The 16,957-nt window shown below is 43.7% G+C and overlaps 1 protein-coding gene across 1 annotated transcript; it reads right to left on the bottom strand.

Moving 5' to 3' along the window:
- Window positions 1–2,065: 2,065 nt before the first annotated feature.
- LOC130684921 (uncharacterized) lies at window positions 2,066–7,197 on the bottom strand (the record flags this gene model as incomplete). The annotated part of the gene is given in 3 exon segments (XM_057507703.1): window positions 2,066–4,196; window positions 4,198–5,982; window positions 5,984–7,197. Coding segments are annotated over 3 exon segments (5,130 nt in total), but the record flags the coding sequence as incomplete, so codon positions are not given.
- Window positions 7,198–16,957: the final 9,760 nt, after the last annotated feature.

Raw genomic sequence — 16,957 nt, forward strand, 5'->3', positions numbered from 1 at the left:
ATTGAGGTTAGCTAACTAAAGGTCACTACAATTAACACTGGCTGACTAACTTGTTTTTCAAAGTTCTAGCAATTTTTCTCCTTCTAGCTTAGAAAATGGTGTTTGAGCCTTTAAGATGGCTGTGCTTATGCTAACTTTTGATTCTTCAGGTTCTACATTTCCCCACTTCTCTTTAAGGGCATTCCAATCATGGAATGTTTGTATCTTCCTGTTGGGTGAGTGAATGATATTGTTGCTGCAACATTAGTACATGAACGGCACTCACTCTTTCTCTAACAAAAGTTATCAGCCGATTTAATATGCAGGGTCCCAAAGTGAGGAGCAACACAAAGATGAGTAAGGGCCCAGCCAGAGTGGATATCAAGGTTGTAAACCACGGGGACCTAGTGAACCAAGATTCAAATAGCCCTTGGCCGGCTTCTCGTTCTCTCTTTCTCTGGTCTAGCCTTTCCCTAAGCTTTGACATTGAATCTCTTACTATTCCAGAATGGTCTGCATAAAAGCAGCATTCTTCCTTTAAAGCTGCACACAATCCTCCTTCTTTTAGAAACAGCAGATCCAGCCCTCATCTGTTCTGCAAGACTACTTCAGAGAGGGAAGTCAGAGATTCTTCAAGTTTAGTAATGGATTGCTCTATGGTTTTTAGGTCTTCATCAATAGCTGTCCTTAGTCCCTCATAATGTTGGTTCCCTTGGATAATAGCGGCTGTCCCTGTTCCTACTCCGGCTGCGACTCCTATCCCTAACAACACAGCTAAGGTCAGCGAGACAGGCTCCCTCCTATATCTATGCCTAGGTTCAAATTCAGCTACGAATGAGAGGTCATCATGATACATCAACCTGGGCGCCAGCTGAACCATGATACAGAAATCGCGGGAGGAGTTGAAGGCAGAAGTAGAGACACATGGGGTCACTCCAGTGTTACAAGCCCACCACCCTTCGGGAGGAGGGACTAGATACTCATTTTCACCTGAGGAGGTCACAGCTATGGTTTCATTACACAAAGCTTTATGGGTGGGGGGGACTGAACCTAAACATTTTCCTCTTCCAGTTACTTCAGCAGAGTTAGCTTCTTGTGGCTTCCCCAGCTACAGATCTCGTGACGGGTTGTCCTGTTAAAACTGCCTAACAATCCCAATCCTTCATAATAAGGCAGCCCAGAAGAGAAACACAACCAACAGGATTCAGTAGTGTTAGGGTTGGTGGTATTTAAGACCTGAAAAGCCCCTTCAAGGAGGTTGAGAAGGCGTCCGGTGCCAGGAAAGGAGGTGACTCGGCCAAGAGTGGAGGCGGAGGGAGTGGTGGCAGAGTCCATAGGTGGGGCTAGGGCCTGTTTTGGGGCTGGGGCTGGGAGACGCGGTTGATCCCGCAAGACAGCATTGGGTCCTACTGGGACAGCCGGAAGAGTCTCTACCTTAAGCCTGAGCATAAACAAGACTCCATTATCATAGCCACTCTGGTAGAGTCTTAGTCCCCACATAAGCCCTTTTTCCCAGTTTGTTGCCCTTTTTCCTGCATCTGTGAAAGAGATGTCAATAGGGTTGCAGGTGGGATTAGTCGTGCATTGGGCACAAGCGGTATTCCACTGGATTTTTATGAGGCCTAGAGGAGATCTCCCTGCGCTTCCTGTCAGCCAATGGCATGTCCCTGTTTGTTCACAACCCCAATTTTTGCAGAAAAAATCTGTCTTCCCACCACACTGTGAGGCCTTGGCACTATCGGCTGAGGGGGCTGGGCATACATAGAAGCAGGTACTCTGGAGCTCTTTCATGGTCCCAGAGCCCCAATGCACTGTATAATCCCGAGTACCACATCCGGGTACCCCAAATTTATCTTCGTACCATGGGTCTTGTTTGAAGAGAGTGCACAAATCTACAGTGAGGGTAGGCCACCAAGTTCCCCTAGGGTGTTGTCCTGTTAACTGGACTACTACTTGTTGGGAAGCCGGGGTAATGATTTGCCATGTGAGTAACCTGGGTTCATGGGGGTTAGGGTTCTGGAAGGTGGGAAGTAACTGGGTCATTAGAATTAGAATTGTTAGTGACACAATCCTTTTTACACAAGCGAAATTTAAGAGGATTATCAGTTCGAATTACTCGCCAGTCCGGGTCTGGTTGAGGCGCTTTCTTCAGATGTGAAGCATGTATCCAGGAAGAGATGCCATCTACTTTCACAGCTGTAGGTGTGGTCAAAAGGACGATGAAGGGTCCTTTCCACCGAGGCTCAAGATTTTCCGTTCGATGTCGCCTTACGTAGACAGAGTCTCCCACTTGGAACGGGTGAGGTACTGAAATGTCCTCTGGCCGATAGGCTTCTCGGATAGAGGCCCACATTTCTTTCTGCACAACTTCCAGAGCCCGTAACCTTTCAAGCAGAAACTTATTAGTCACAGATTCAGGGGATACGTGGAGGTGAGCTGCATTTAGTGGAGCCGGGGCTCCAAACATTGTTTCAAAGGGTGTTAGTCTAAAATGGCTGGGGGTGTTTCTAACTCGGAATAAGGCAAAGGGAAGGAGGACCAACCAATCATATAAGCCAGTCTCTATGGATAATTTAGTCAGGGTCTCTTTTAGAGTTCTATTCATCCTTTCTACCTGTCCTGAGCTCTGGGGCCTGTATGCACAATGCAATTTCCAATCCGTCCCCAAAATCTTGGCCAATCCCTGACTTACCTGGGCAACAAAGGCAGGGCCATTGTCGGAGCCGATTACCTTTGGGATTCCAAGCCTGGGGAATATTTCTTCAAGAATCTTTTAAGACACCGTCTGAGCTGTCTCAGTTTTGGTGGGGAACGCCTCTGTCCATCCTGAAAATGTGTCTAGGAAAACTAGAAGGTACTTATATCCATACTTAGCAGGCTTGATCTCAGTGAAGTCAACTTCCCAGTAAGCTCCTGGGCGATCCCCTCGAAGTCTTTTCCCGGATGTTACTGGATTTTTACTCACATTTACTAATTGGCAGGGAACACAATTTCTTACAACCTCGTCAGACAGTTTTCCTAATCCAATAACATGATAAGGGGAGTCTTGAACCAAGGTCTTTAGGTTTTTTGCTCCCAAATGTGTCAATTGATGCAATTGCCTTAAGTATTCTTCTGCCTCTCTCTGGGGCAGGACAATTCTCCCTTTTTCAGACTTGTATATCTCGTGGGGTGAGGAATTTTTAAACCCTAATTTGTTTATACAAGCGAGGTCTTCGGGTGTATACTGGAAGCTCTTAATACAAGTGGCCTCCGGGTACACTTGGAGGGGTAAGATATTCATTCCCTGGGCTGCTTGTTTTGCAGCTTGGTCCGCCCTTCTGTTTCCTTGAGCTATTAGAGAGTCGCTTTTTTGATGCCCAGGGCAATGTATTATTGCCACTTCTCTAGGTCTATGGATGGCTTCTAACAAATTTAAAATTTCTTGTTTGTTTTTAACATCTCTCCCGGCAGAAGTCAATAACCCTCTCTGTCTATAAATAGCCCCGTGTATGTGAGCGGTGGCAAAAGCATATCAGCTGTCAGTATAGACGTTAAGTCTCTTACCTTCTGCCATCTTTAGAGCCTGAGTCAGAGTGACGAGCTCTGCTCGCTGTGCAGAAATGCCCGTTGGAAGTCCACTGGCCCACACGATTCGGTTATCATCCACTACTGCAGCTCCCGCCATTCTCTTACCATCCATAATGTAACTGCTCCCGTCTGTATACCAAGTCAGGAGTCCTGGTCCTTCTAAAGGCTGATCTTGTAAGTCCTGGCGGGTCCCCGTCTCCTCAGCCAGGATTTCCTGGCAGGTATGAAGTACTTCTTTTCCCAAATCGGGGAGCAGAGTAGCTGGGTTTAGGATGGCGGGTGGGGCAAATTCCACACGATCACGATTCAGGAGTAAGGTCTGGTAGTGAGTCATTCTGGCATTTGACATCCATCTTTCGGGTGGTTGCCGGATTATGCTCTCCAATGCATGTGAAGCAACCACAGTGAGTTTTTGTCCCAGTGTTAGTTTGTCAGAATCTTTAACTAGGAGGGCCACAGCTGCTACTACTCTCAGGCAGGCAGGCCACCCACTACTCACGGGGTCTAATTTTTTTGACAGATAGGCGACAGGTCTCTTCCAAGGTCCCCATTGTTGGGTCAACACTCCTCGAGCTACTCCGCTCCTTTCGTCCACGAAAAGGACAAATGGCCTAGTTACGTCTGGCAATGCTAGAGCGGGTGCTGAGGAGGGCTTTCTTGATATCATCAAAGGCCTGTTGTTGCTCAGATCCCCAAACAAACGGGACTGTCCCCTTGGTAAGGGGGTACAGAGGGGCGGCCAAGGAAGCATATCCGGGTATCCACAATCTACAAAACCCCGCTGTCCCCAGGAACTCGTGAACCTGGCGTGCTGTAGTGGGGACCGGAATCTGCGTCACAGTCTGCTTCCGGGCTTCAGTAAGCCACCTTTTCCCTTTTCTCAGGGAATATCCCAAATAAATCACTTGTTGTTGGCAGATCTGTGCCTTCTTAGCAGATGCTCTATACCCTAATTTGGCAAGTTCAGTCAAAAGGGCTTCAGTGGCCTCTTGGCAGGTCTCCCGGGTGGGAGTGGCTATCAATAAGTCATCAACATATTGCAGCAAAGTTACCTGTGGGTTTGAAGCTCAGTAGAAAGCCAAGTCCTGATGTAAAGCCTCATCGAAGAGGGTGGGCGAGTTCTTGAATCCTTGTGGCAAACGAGTCCAGGTCAATTGCCCAGTAGTTCCTGTGGTGGGATCTTTCCACTCAAAGGCAAACAGCGGTTGGCTGTTCTGGTGCAAGCGCAGACAAAAGAAAGCATCCTTTAGATCTAAAACTGAATACCAGATGTTATTTGCGGCCAGGGAGCTTAGTAGGTTATAGGGATTTGGCACGGTGGGGTGAATGTCCCGTGTCCTTTTGTTAACTTCTCTTAAATCTTGTACTGGTCGGTAATCTCCCGTTCCTGCCTTTTTTACAGGCAGCAAGGGGGTGTTCCATGGGGATTGACATTTTACTAATATTCCCTGTTCCATAAGCTTCTGGATATGTGGCCTAATTCCATCCCTGGCTTCTTTACTCATTGGATATTGCCTCATAGTCACTGGCAAGGCTGAAGCTTTTAGTTCTATGATTACAGGGGGCTGGTTCTTGGCGAGCCCCATGCCCACCATCTCCACCCAGGCTCCTGGGAATCGGTCGAGCCACTCCTGACTAATTCGGGAGGGCTCTGGTTCCATAAAAAGACAGTATTCATCTTCCAATCTTATGGTCAGAATACTCAAGTCCAAAGGCTTATTTTCCTGATTAGTCACCAGAGGTTTCTCAGCTTGAAAAGATATTTGGGCTCCTACTTTGGTTAAGATGTCCCTTCCTAACAGGGGCGTAGGGCATTCCGGTATAATGAGAAACGAGTGACTTACTCGTCCTACTCCTAAGTCTACTGCCCTTCGGGTGGTCCATGCATATTGTTTCTGGCCTGTAGCTCCAATCACCCAAGACTTTTTGCCAGAGAGAGGGCCCTTGTCTTTAGTTAATACAGAATGTTGAGCACCGGTGTCTACTAGGAACTCTACGGGTTGCCCCTCCACTTTCAGAGTTACCCTGGGCTCGGGGAGGGGTTCCGAGCCCCGTCTTCCCTAATCTTCGTCTCCCAGCAGAGACAACACCTCTTTTGGAGGCTTCTGCAGTGGCTTTTTAGGGCATTCTTTCACCCAATGTCCTTTCTCTTTGCAGTATGCACATTGATCTTTATCCAAAGGAGGCCGGTTGCCCAGGTGCCCTGCCTTACTAGTTCTACCACTAGAGGGCGGGCGTCCCTTACCTTCTACTACTGCGGCCAAGATTTTTGTTAAATTTCTCTCATGCTTCCTATCTCTCTTTTCCTCTTTACTTTCTCTTTCCTTTTCCTTCCTTAATTCCTTCTCTTCCTCAGTCTCTCTCTTATGATAAACTTTCTCAGCTTCTTTCACCAAATCTCTCAAAGACAAATTCTGTAAGCCTTCTAGTCTGAAGCTTCTTTCTAATATCAGGCGCTGATTGCCCAATAAAGGCAAGAGCCACTGAAGCACTGTGTTCCTCAGAAGTGGGGTCAAAAGGAGTATACCGCCTGAAGGCTTCCATCAGGCGTTCTAAGAACACTGCGGGTGCCTCAGCAGCTCCCTGACTAACCTCTCTTACCTTGGCCAAATTGGTGGGGCGCCTTGCAGCCCCGCGAAGACCTGCCACCAGAGCCTGGCGATAGATGGTTAGTCGCTCCCTACCTTCTGGAGAATTAAAGTCCCAGTTGGGTCTGGTCAGTGGGAACCCCCTTTCTATATCATGAGGGAGTTGCGTCGGTCGTCCGTCAGCTCCAGGCACGTTCTTTCGCGCTTCCAGGAGGATCCTTTCTCTTTCTTCCGTGGTGAAGAGTACCTGTAAGAGCTGCTGACAATCATCCCAAGTGGGCTGGTGAGAGAACATCAGGGACTCTATCAGTCCCATTAGTCTCTGCGGTTCCTCTGAAAAAGGAGGGTGGTTAGCTTTCCAATTATATAAATCGGCAGAGGAGAATGGCCAGTATTGCAGAGGTTGGAAAGGCGGGTCTCCTTCCTCCCCGAGAATGGGGGCCCCATAAGACCTGAGGGGAAAAATACCTGATGGGTCCAATGTGGCCCCTCGGCGCCGCTGAGTTCCCTGGGCCGGTCCCGGAGCTGGCCCCGATGCCTCGGTACCAGAGGCTAGAGGCATCGGAGGTGCCAGGGCCGGAGGCACTGGGGCCTCGGCCACCGGGGCCTCGGGCGCCGGGGCAGAGGCAGGAGGGTAAGGAGGGGGATCATCAACCATGAGCAAGTCTTGAGTGTCAGGGTGTATTTTGGTGGTCTCTTTCCCTTTTCCCTGAGGTTGAGCCTGAGCCAATAAGACTCGAGAGTTCACTTCCTTTTGCACCCAGGGCTTTACCCAGGGTGGTGGATTTTCCACCAATTCTTGCCAGACCACAATGTAGGGCTGCTGATCCGGATGTCCCCGAGTTGAATTCTGGAAAACAACAGCTTTTACTGCAAGCAGAGTGGAGAGGTCAAAAGTCCCCTCCGGGGGCCATCCAACGTTAAAAGTGGGCCACTCGGAGGTACAGAAAGTCTGCCACAGCCCTTTTTTAACTTCTACTGACAAGTCATGCGCCCTTGCTCTCACTTCTGTCCAATGACCTAATGTCAGGCTAAGGGGGGTCGTCACTGTCTGTCCCATTGCCAGTATAACAATTATTAGACACGTAAAGGACACAAAAAACAGAGACACACAGAGATTAGACACACAGCGGCCGCTTTTTGTCTTCCTCAGATTTCTGACCAAGAACCGGAAGGAATCAGTGGGCTGATACTCTCGGCGCCCAAAAACCAACCCTATCTCATCCAGTTCACTTTTGCGGAAAAACAGGTGGGAGGCCACCAGGCATCCCTGGCCCTCCAAACTCCCCGGGCGTCCCCCAGGGTTGCAGCCTGCGGTGCTCCAAGTACATCTACCGACCGCAGTCGCGACCCCTTACGGGACGGGGACGGCTGCCAGACAGAGGGTACCCTTTTCAGAACTCCGACCCGTCTCACTGAAAAGCAGAACACAGAACACAGACAACTCAAGGCGCCACTAATCTTACCTCTTCCTCCAAGAATGGCTTCGGGAGTGAAGCGGGGTGAGCGCACGATCCCGGAAGAGCCCCCAAATGTTGGATTCTCCCAGAGGAGGACGCCGCCCCAAATCACTCACGGAAGGCATCTCTTGATGCAACAAGCAAGAGGAATTTATTCAGAGGCCAGCTAGCTGGGGTCCATGCGTTAGCCCGACGCAGAGGGTTTCAACAAGGACCCCGAACACTCAAAGCCAGAAGTTTTTATAGCATTTTCAAAGGGGCAGTATTTTCTACAGTCACAATACAGTGTTTTTCCATAGACACATAAATTTTCGGCTGACACCACATCCTGGGGGTCTGGTTAGATAAAATCACTTTCGGAATGTTTAGGGTGGTTCTAGCAAGATAAGCTTAACTGATTGAGGTTAGCTAACTAAAGGTCACTACAATTAACACTGGCTGACTAACTTGTTTTTCAAAGTTCTAGTAATTTTTCTCCTTCTAGCTTAGAAAATGGTGTTTGAGCCTTTAAGATGGCTGTGCTTATGCTAACTTTTGATTCTTCAGGTTCTACAATCAAAACTACTTAAAGTAGTAAGGAAAACTTTTCTGCATGCTAAAAAATATGTCTTGATGAAAGAAAGTTGTAAAAGGTTTGTAGAAGAATTTAATATGGTCATGCTATATAAAATTAAAGAAAATAAGTCTCAGTATCAAGTACACAGCAAAATTAGAATTTTGTTTTCAGTTAAAAAGACAAAGTTTTCTTAACTGTTAGCTCAATATTGAAAGATTACAGAAAGTTCTAATTGTTTTATCAAAGGAGTTTCTTATGCTTAAAGTCTCAGTGAGTTGTCAGTCTTTAAGAAAATGAAATCTTTATATTAAAAAGACTAAAAGCTAAACTTTGATGTCAACTGTGCAACCTTTATTTGCCTTTGAAGTACTTTGTTGTCATTCTAGTTAATTGGATAAGTATTGCTTCATGGCAACCTATGATCCTATTTAAGCAAGTGCCAAAGAAAAAAAATGCAGAAAGGTGCTTTTACCTCTAGTTAACTCTGATATTTTCCAGAGGAACGTGTCAGAGGAATTTTTTCTCATTGGAGAAAGTATATGGCTAATTTGGCTTATTTATCTGATATATAATTACCTGCTTAATTACCTGGAAAGCACTGTCAAAGAGAATGATGCTAAACTTTGTTACTGAATATTTTGTGTTACAGAAATATCAGAATTTCCTTATGTCAACTGTCTTACAGTAAGCTCTCATCAGATCTTTAACCATTGTCGTTTGTAAGTCTTTTATTATTTACAGTCACTGTTTTATTACTCCTACACTAGTAAAGAACTATATTTCAGCAGAACAGGTATTGGTTACATAAGATTAAGTGAACTAAAGAAGATGGTTTTGTGACTTTTTGTTTCAGATGTTGCTGATAAAGTGTTTTAAAGCTTTTTCTCTTAAGCTGACAACAGTTTAGTAAATGACTGCCTTTATAAGCAGAATTGAAACTTTATCTTTCTCTCTACCTGATCCCTCCAGAATTTAAAAACTCTCAGTAACTATTTTTATATTTCATGGCAGTATGTTTATTTGCATAAGTTCAATAAGAACCTGCTTTCCTTGTAAGAGGACCAATTAAAAACACTGGTTATACTACCAAGGCTTTGACTAGAACGTCATACCTGAGAGACACGTGTGTAAATTCAGGTATGAACAGACAGCTTTAAGGAACTAAGATTGACTTTATAAAGCCAACAAAGCCCCTTAGAAGAACTGGCCTGGTACCTTGCTTACAGAGTTCCCAGCAGCCTTACCAGGTGAGTAAAGAAGGTCACTTCCTGGCAGGTGCAGGAACCTCAAGAGAGGAATTCACCCAAATCTACAGGAACTGCAGGCACAGCCTGATGGCAAGTCTGGCTTGGCTTTCTGGCCTCAAGAGGCCCTTAAGAGTCCAATCTGAAATTCCTTACAAAAAGTTCCAGCAAAGCATATTTAAAAGAGCCCATGTAATCAATTGCTCTTCTTGCTGCACTTATGCAAATAATCAAGCCAACTGTTAATTATTTTCTTAATCTAACTACTTCTAATAAAAATGAGGGTGATTTTAGAGAAAAGTATTGTTTCAATAATGCAATCTTATCTATACTAAATCCTAATACTAGTCATTGAGATGTAAACTCAATCCAGAATTCCAGTCCCCCATAATAGCCTGGCTAATGCCCCTACTGGGCCCCTTAATAACAGTTTGTGGTTTACTCTTAGTTGCCCCTTGTGTTCTCAGGTTCCTCCAACAGCAGCTAACCCAGATGACCCGAGTCACCACCAACCAGATGTTACTTAACCATTACACACCTCTTCCCACTGAACCCCCTTCTTTGGCCTAATACCAGCCTCAAACCCCCACGATGCCCCTTGTCAGCCGGAAGTAGCCAGATTGAGTTGTCGCCCATTATGACCAAAAGGCTAGAATGTTAGGCTGGAGAAAGGAAAAACAAGGACATGCAAACAGAAAAGAGAGATGCCATAGGGGAGAACAGATCAGACCCCAAAATCCATGCTGTATGTGGAAAGGGGACAGCTCTCCCTGAATTCCATCCTGGTGTGCCAACTAAGACCCGGATGTCAGCCTCCTCCCTCTTGGAAAGAAAAAAAGTTTCTAGTTGACTATTTTGTCACCTTTAGCCAATTATATCTCTCAACACCCCCCCTAAAATAGCTTGCCCACTCCTCCCCCTCCTAATCCCTTATAAGCACCCCATCTCCCTAACCAGGCGTGACTTCTCTGGCCTCCGGCAAGAAGGCCATAGAACCTCACCCGGGGGTATTTAAACAAATTACCTGGCCCTTTGTTACCTCTCTTTGCCTGCTTATTCTGGCTAGAATTTATCTTACAGGCAGGGGGAGGGAGAGCAAAGGTATACAGTGGCGTGGGGTTCGGCTCGCCTAGGGTACGTGGGGGTCTCTCATTGGCCTTTAGCCAGGTACTGGAAAGTTACCACTACTTTTCTAGCTTGGGAGAGGGCTCTAGTTAGGAATGTTGTCTGATCAGCCTCTGGAATGTTGTCAGTCCAGAACCTGTTGGTCTCCCCACCCTGTTTGGTGAGGCCTGAGCTTGTCCAGCAGGCTCACCCCTTCCCCTGGGGCCTCCAGCCTTACAGTTAGTCTTCCCAAACAGATATACTTCTGTGTTCCTGGCATTTAAATATTTTCTTCTTTTAGACATTTCATATTTCTGATTTCACATTCTGATTAGGTTTCACCTTCTTTTTTTAGATGACTATTGTAAATGGGATCTTTTACTCCATTATATTTCTTAGTTGACTACTTGTACATATGAAAATTTTAAATTTTTTTGTACATAAATGAATCACTGAATTATCTTTTTGTTTGTAATAGTTTTTCAGTGGAGTCTCATGGGTTTTCCAGTATATAATTATATCATCTGCAAATAATACTTTTATTACCACCCCCTTTTCTAGAAATAAGGTGTGGGTAAAATTGTAAGTTTCCAGAATATCTCCCATGGTTTCAGTATATCTCCATATCAATAGGCATTCAGAGGTGGAAAGAAGTCTGCTTTAGTGCATTTGCATCATTCTTCAGGGGCGGAGAGGGCCACTGAGCCAGGCCCCAAGCTCCACCAGGATAGCAGCTCCTTTATTTGGGACGTTGCCCTGTGTCGCTCCATCCAGCTGTTAACTTGTATCCTTTATGGTACCCTTTATTAAACTGGTAAACATCAGTGTTTCCCTGAGTTCTGTGAGCTGCTCTAGCAAGTTAATTGAACTTTAAGGGGTAGGATGTGGGGACCGTCAATCTGTAGCTAGTAGGTCAGAAGCACAGAGAACTGCCTGGGGCTTGTGACCAGCATCTGGAATTGGGGGTGGAGGGCAGTCTTGTAGGACCCTTAACCTGGGAATCTGGTGCTGTCTCCGGGGAGATAGCATCAGAATTAAGTTCTACAAACACCCTGTTGGTGTTTGAGAATTGCTTGGTGTAAACGTGTGTGGGAAGACCCCCTCCCACATACTTACATTGGCATCAGGTCCAGGTACCCGAATGAAGTTACACTACTATTATTGCTGTGTATAATATGGTTACCATTAGATGTACATGTAGGGAAAAAATACACCATGGCATTTGGTGTCAGATGTTACAGTACTCCTCAAAACTGTCAAAGTCATGAAAAATAAGGAGACTGGGAAACTGTCACAGACCAGAGGAAACTAAGGAGACATTATGACAAAATGCAATGTGCTGTTCTGGAGTGGATTGTGGAAGAGAAAAAAGCATTAAAGGAAAAACTAGTGAAACCCGAATGAGGTCTGGGATTTAGTTAATAGTAATATACCAATGTTTTCTTGGTTTTGATGAACGCAGCGTGCTCATGTAAGATGATAACATCAGGAGAAATTGAGAGTGAGCAGTATATGGGAACTCTATCTTTGTAACTTTTCTGTAAATCAAAAATTATTCCAAAGTAAAAAAGTTATTTTAAAAAAGAAAGATACACAAGGACAGATGTTCCCTTTCACTGGGCATTTTTAGGTCTGGTGGTTTTCCTGGATCTGCCGCCGCCATATAGCCAACAAAGGTGGGTAAAATTGGCACTGATGGTGGCAGAGCTGTAGATTTTAAGGCCTGGAACTTTGAGAATGCCAATGAGTGCTGAATTAATTAGCCATGCCTAGAGCTGCCCTGCATCTGCACTCCTTGTTTATATGAAGCAAAAAGTGCATTTTGTTTGTTTGTTTTTTACCTCCTATGGATTATAGTTGAAATCATTCCTAGGAAAGGCAAACAAATTGGAGCACTAAAAAGTTTCAGGTGCTGAGGTAAAGGTCTGTAGGTTGCAAAGGAAGGATTGGTGAGTTCTGCCTGGGAAACAGCATCAAGACCAGTTTTGCATAGTGTCCTACTATTTAAGATGAGTTTTTTTTAAATTGAGATAATTGACAACTGAGCTGAGTCTTGAAAGATGACATGTGTTTTTGAAGTAATTGGAAGGGGGCATGGAAAGAGCAGGGAGAGGCAGTTAATGTTCCAGATTCATAGGGAACAGGGGGAATTCAGAGTTGGAGGCTGAGGGGCAGCAGGGCCATATCAGGAGGGGACTGTCCTGCAGAAGAGACACCCTGCAAGGGGATCTATATGATCAGATTCATCTTGTAGTGGGCTCACCTCGGCCACTCTATTGAAGAAAGGTCAGGATTCATAAGACTGGAGGCTGGGATACCAGATTCAATAATTTAGGAGAATAACTTAAGGATAACTTCCTGAAGTTATCAGGAAATAAATGGATATATTTAGGGGGCAGAGTCAATAAGATGTGGACTCTAGCTGGATGTGGGAGGGAGACTCTCACAAAGCTGAGGTCATAAGCATGGTGATGATGATGGAGAGAGAATACAGAGGGAGGCTCATGTCTGAGAAACAGATGACAGAATAATTCCATTTGGGGCATGTTACCTTTGAGGTACAGAAGGAAACTAAGTGGAAATGGAGGGGAGACAATTGTATGTAGTGGTCAGAGGCATAGGAGAAGCCTGACCCAGCTTCATCCTGGTGTACAGGCACTGAGAGTGGATGGAAATCACCCAGGTAGTGTATGTAGAGGCAGAAGCTCCAGAGCCCAGGGCACATTCGGGAGCTAAGATACGTGGTCTTACAGAAGAAGCCATATGTTATTGTGTGATGAATATTCTAGAATAGTGCTGCAGAAATATAATGCCAGTCACCTATATAATTTCAGCATCCTTAGTAGCTGTATTAAAAAGGTAAAAGAAAAAAGATAAAATTAATTTTAATAATTTATTTTACCTGAAATAACAAAAATATTACATGTAATCAATATAAAAATATTAATGAGATCTTTTACAGCTTTTTAAAAAATAAGTCTTTGAAATCTGGTCTGTATTTATGCCTACAGCATACCTAAGTTTGGACCAGACACATTTCAAGTGCTGTATGGCCACTTGTCATTTGCAGATGCCAAATTAGAAAGTTCTAGATTGAGGGAGATCTAGGTTCAAATCCTCTCAGCCCAAGTTTTCTCATCTGTGAAGTAGGGGTATAATAGCTTTTTCCCATGTAAGGTATAGCTCTTGACATATAGTGGGCCTACAATAAATGGTGACTGTCATTAAGGGAAGTGAGAACTTTAGAAGGGGGAAGAGTTGATGTTAAGTAATGGAAGCTTTACAGGGACATGGTTAATTAAGGTTATGTGTTTTCTTTAAAGATGGGACAGGCTTGGCATGTTTTTAGGCCACAGGAGAGTTGCTGGTAGAGAGTAAGAAATACAGAGTAGGGGATAAAGCAATACAGAAAGTTTGAGAAGATAAAGGGAGAGATGAAATTGAAGCTTAGCCTTTAACCTAAAGCCAGGCACTTTCTTCTTTAAGAACAAAGGAAAGGAGACAGCTTAAAAATTCATATGCAACCACAAAAGACCCTGAATAGCCAAAGCAAAGAACAAAGTTGGAGGGACTATGTTTCTTGACTTCAAGCTCTACTACAAAGTTATAGTAATCAAAACAGTATGGTACTGGCGCAAGAACAGACCCATAGATAAAGCAACAGAATAGAGAGACCAGATATAAACCCATGCATATATGGTCAGTTAATGTATGATAAAGGAGCCCTAAATATACAGTGGGGAAAAATAGTCTCTTCAATAACTGGTGTTAAGAAAACTGGACAGCAATATGCAAGAGAATGAAACTGGATTACTGTCTAACTCCATATGCAAAAAGTAAACTAGAAATGGATCAAAGACCTGAATGTAAGACATGAAACCATAAAACTCTCAGAAGAAAACATAGGCAATAATCTTTATGTTAACATTGCAACAATGTTTTTTTAAAAATTGTTACTATACAATCTTATGTTGGTTTCAAATGTACATCAGAGTGGTTCAACAGCCCAGTGATCAATTTACATTGTGATGGGAATTGTGCCCTTTTATACCCCTCTTCCTTCCCAACCCCCATCTTTGTACCCTCCCCTTCCCCTTGGTAACCACTTGTCACTTTCAGTGTCTATGAGTCTAATACTGTTTTGTTCCTTCTGTTTTGCCTTGTTTTTATATCCCACAAATAAGTGAAATCATATGGTATTTGTCTTTCTCTGTCTGGCTTATTTCACTGAGCATGGTACTCTCTATGTCCATCCATGTTGTTGCAAATGGCAGGATTTTTTTCCTTTTATGGACGAATAAAATTCCATTGTATATTTATACCATGTCTTCTTTACCAATTCATTTGTTGATGGACACTTAGCTGCTTCTGTATCTTGGATATTGCAAAGTGTGATGATAAACATAGGGGTGCATATATCTTTTTGAATCAGGGATTTTGTTTTCTTTAGGTAAAATCCTAGGAGTGGAATTACTGAGTCAAATGGTGTTTCTATTTTTAGTTTTTTGAGGAACCTCCATACTGATTTTGATGGCAGTTGCACCAACTTATATTCCCACCAATAGTGTAGGAGGGTTCCTATTTCTCCTCATCCTTGCCAACATTTGTTGTTTCTTTTGGATAGTGGCCATTCTAACTAGTGTGAGGTGATATGTCATTGTGGTTTTAATTTGCATTTCCCTGATGATTAGCAATGTGGAGTGTCTTTTCATGTGCCTGTTGGCAGTTTGTATTTCTTCCTTGGGAAGTGCTTGTTCAGGTCCTCTGCCCATTTTCTAATCAGGTTATTTGTTTTTTTTGGGTGTTGAGGTGTATGAGTTCTTTATATATTTTTTGTTAATCCCTTATTGGATAGTCATTTCTGAATATTTTCTCCCATACTGTGGGTTGCCTTTTGCTCTGCTGATGGTGTTGTTTGCTGTACAGAAGCTTTTTAGTTTGATGTAGTTGCACTTGTTCATTTTTTATTTTGTTTCTCTTACCTGAGGAGATATGTCCAGGAAAAAATTACTCATGCTTATATTCAAGAGAGTTTTGCCTATGTTTTCTTCTAAGAGTTTTATGGTTTCATGACTTACATTCAGGTCTTTGATCCATTTCGAGTTTACTTTTGTGTATGAAGTTGTATAGTAATCCCGTTTCAGCCTCCCAGAGTGTTCTTCCTGTCCCTGATGTCCAACCCCACTATCACCAGAACCCAATGTAATGTGGGTCCATAATCCTGGGGCAGATCTCCAAGGCCAGATATGCAGTGCTCCTGTGATTCTACTCCCTCTCTGCTTCATTCATTTTTCTCCTGCTTGTAGGCTGGTATCAGGGGAGTGCTTGGATTCCTTATTTTGGCCTGTCTGCTGTTTCTTCATGATTAGATGGGTATGCATTTCTGACCAGAATACTGTATAGGTGATGTCCTCAGTTGTCAGTCAGAAAGAACATGATGTCCTTCTACCTCTCCATGGTCACTTGGTCAAAGTGTTGTCCAATTTCTCCATTATTTCATTACTGTGCTTTTCCCTTTCAACAATAAGCAATCTGAGGGGACACTTTAGAACCTACAAATATCATGTTCTGAATCATATTTCCTCCTATACTTAGCCTCCATTGATGATTTTTGCTTGATCCATTTTACTATGATGGTTGTAAAAAAATGATCCCAACTCCAGCACTGCCTCCACATTCACCATTTGATTCTCAAAATTCATTCTACTTGAACAAGAGCCCTCCTTTCTGTCCTCTTTCTCTGTCTTTGATCAATATGAACTCATTGGTTCCTAATTTACTCAATGTGTTGTAATTTACTAATGTCCTTAATCATTGTGGTGATAGTAGCCCCTTCAAGCTGGCTCTTTTGTCCACGAACATGCCTTCTACTTTTTTAAAGTACTTTATTACTTTTTGGCATAACAAAATGTTTCAGGTTCCTTATCTCATATCTACAATGTCCCAGCCCTGGAATCAGCTGTTTCTCCAATGAACTCTGACTCCTTTTAGTGGGAAATGGTGTTAGAGAACAAGATCTCAGTGCAAAATGTGCTTATTGTTAATGGGGTACATTTGATTTTAGGCCCTTTTACAGACAGAGCTGAATATGCATACATATATGTATATATACACTTAAATATACACACATAAATGCATTTTGGAAATCGTGATAACATAATATCTCCAATCTCAACCCATTTTTACATGGATTTTTCTTGTCTCTTCCCATTAAATGTTTAGGTTTCTTCCTCAGAGCGAAAACCCTGGCTTTTAACAACATCAACACATTTATTCATTTGCTCAATCAGATAATACATCTAAAATAGTTTCAGAATTATTTTGCCAATATCAGTACATAAACCTACTAAAGAGTTCAGAATTCATTTTCAGTTTTCTCCCTACACCCACCCCACCAGGCCTAACTTCTGAAAGGCTGTTTGCTGGGAGGAAGATGGTAGCAGGGAGGAGCAAGGG

Source organism: Manis pentadactyla, chromosome 9, assembly GCF_030020395.1.
Source record: "Manis pentadactyla isolate mManPen7 chromosome 9, mManPen7.hap1, whole genome shotgun sequence".
Lineage (NCBI taxonomy): Eukaryota > Metazoa > Chordata > Mammalia > Pholidota > Manidae > Manis > Manis pentadactyla.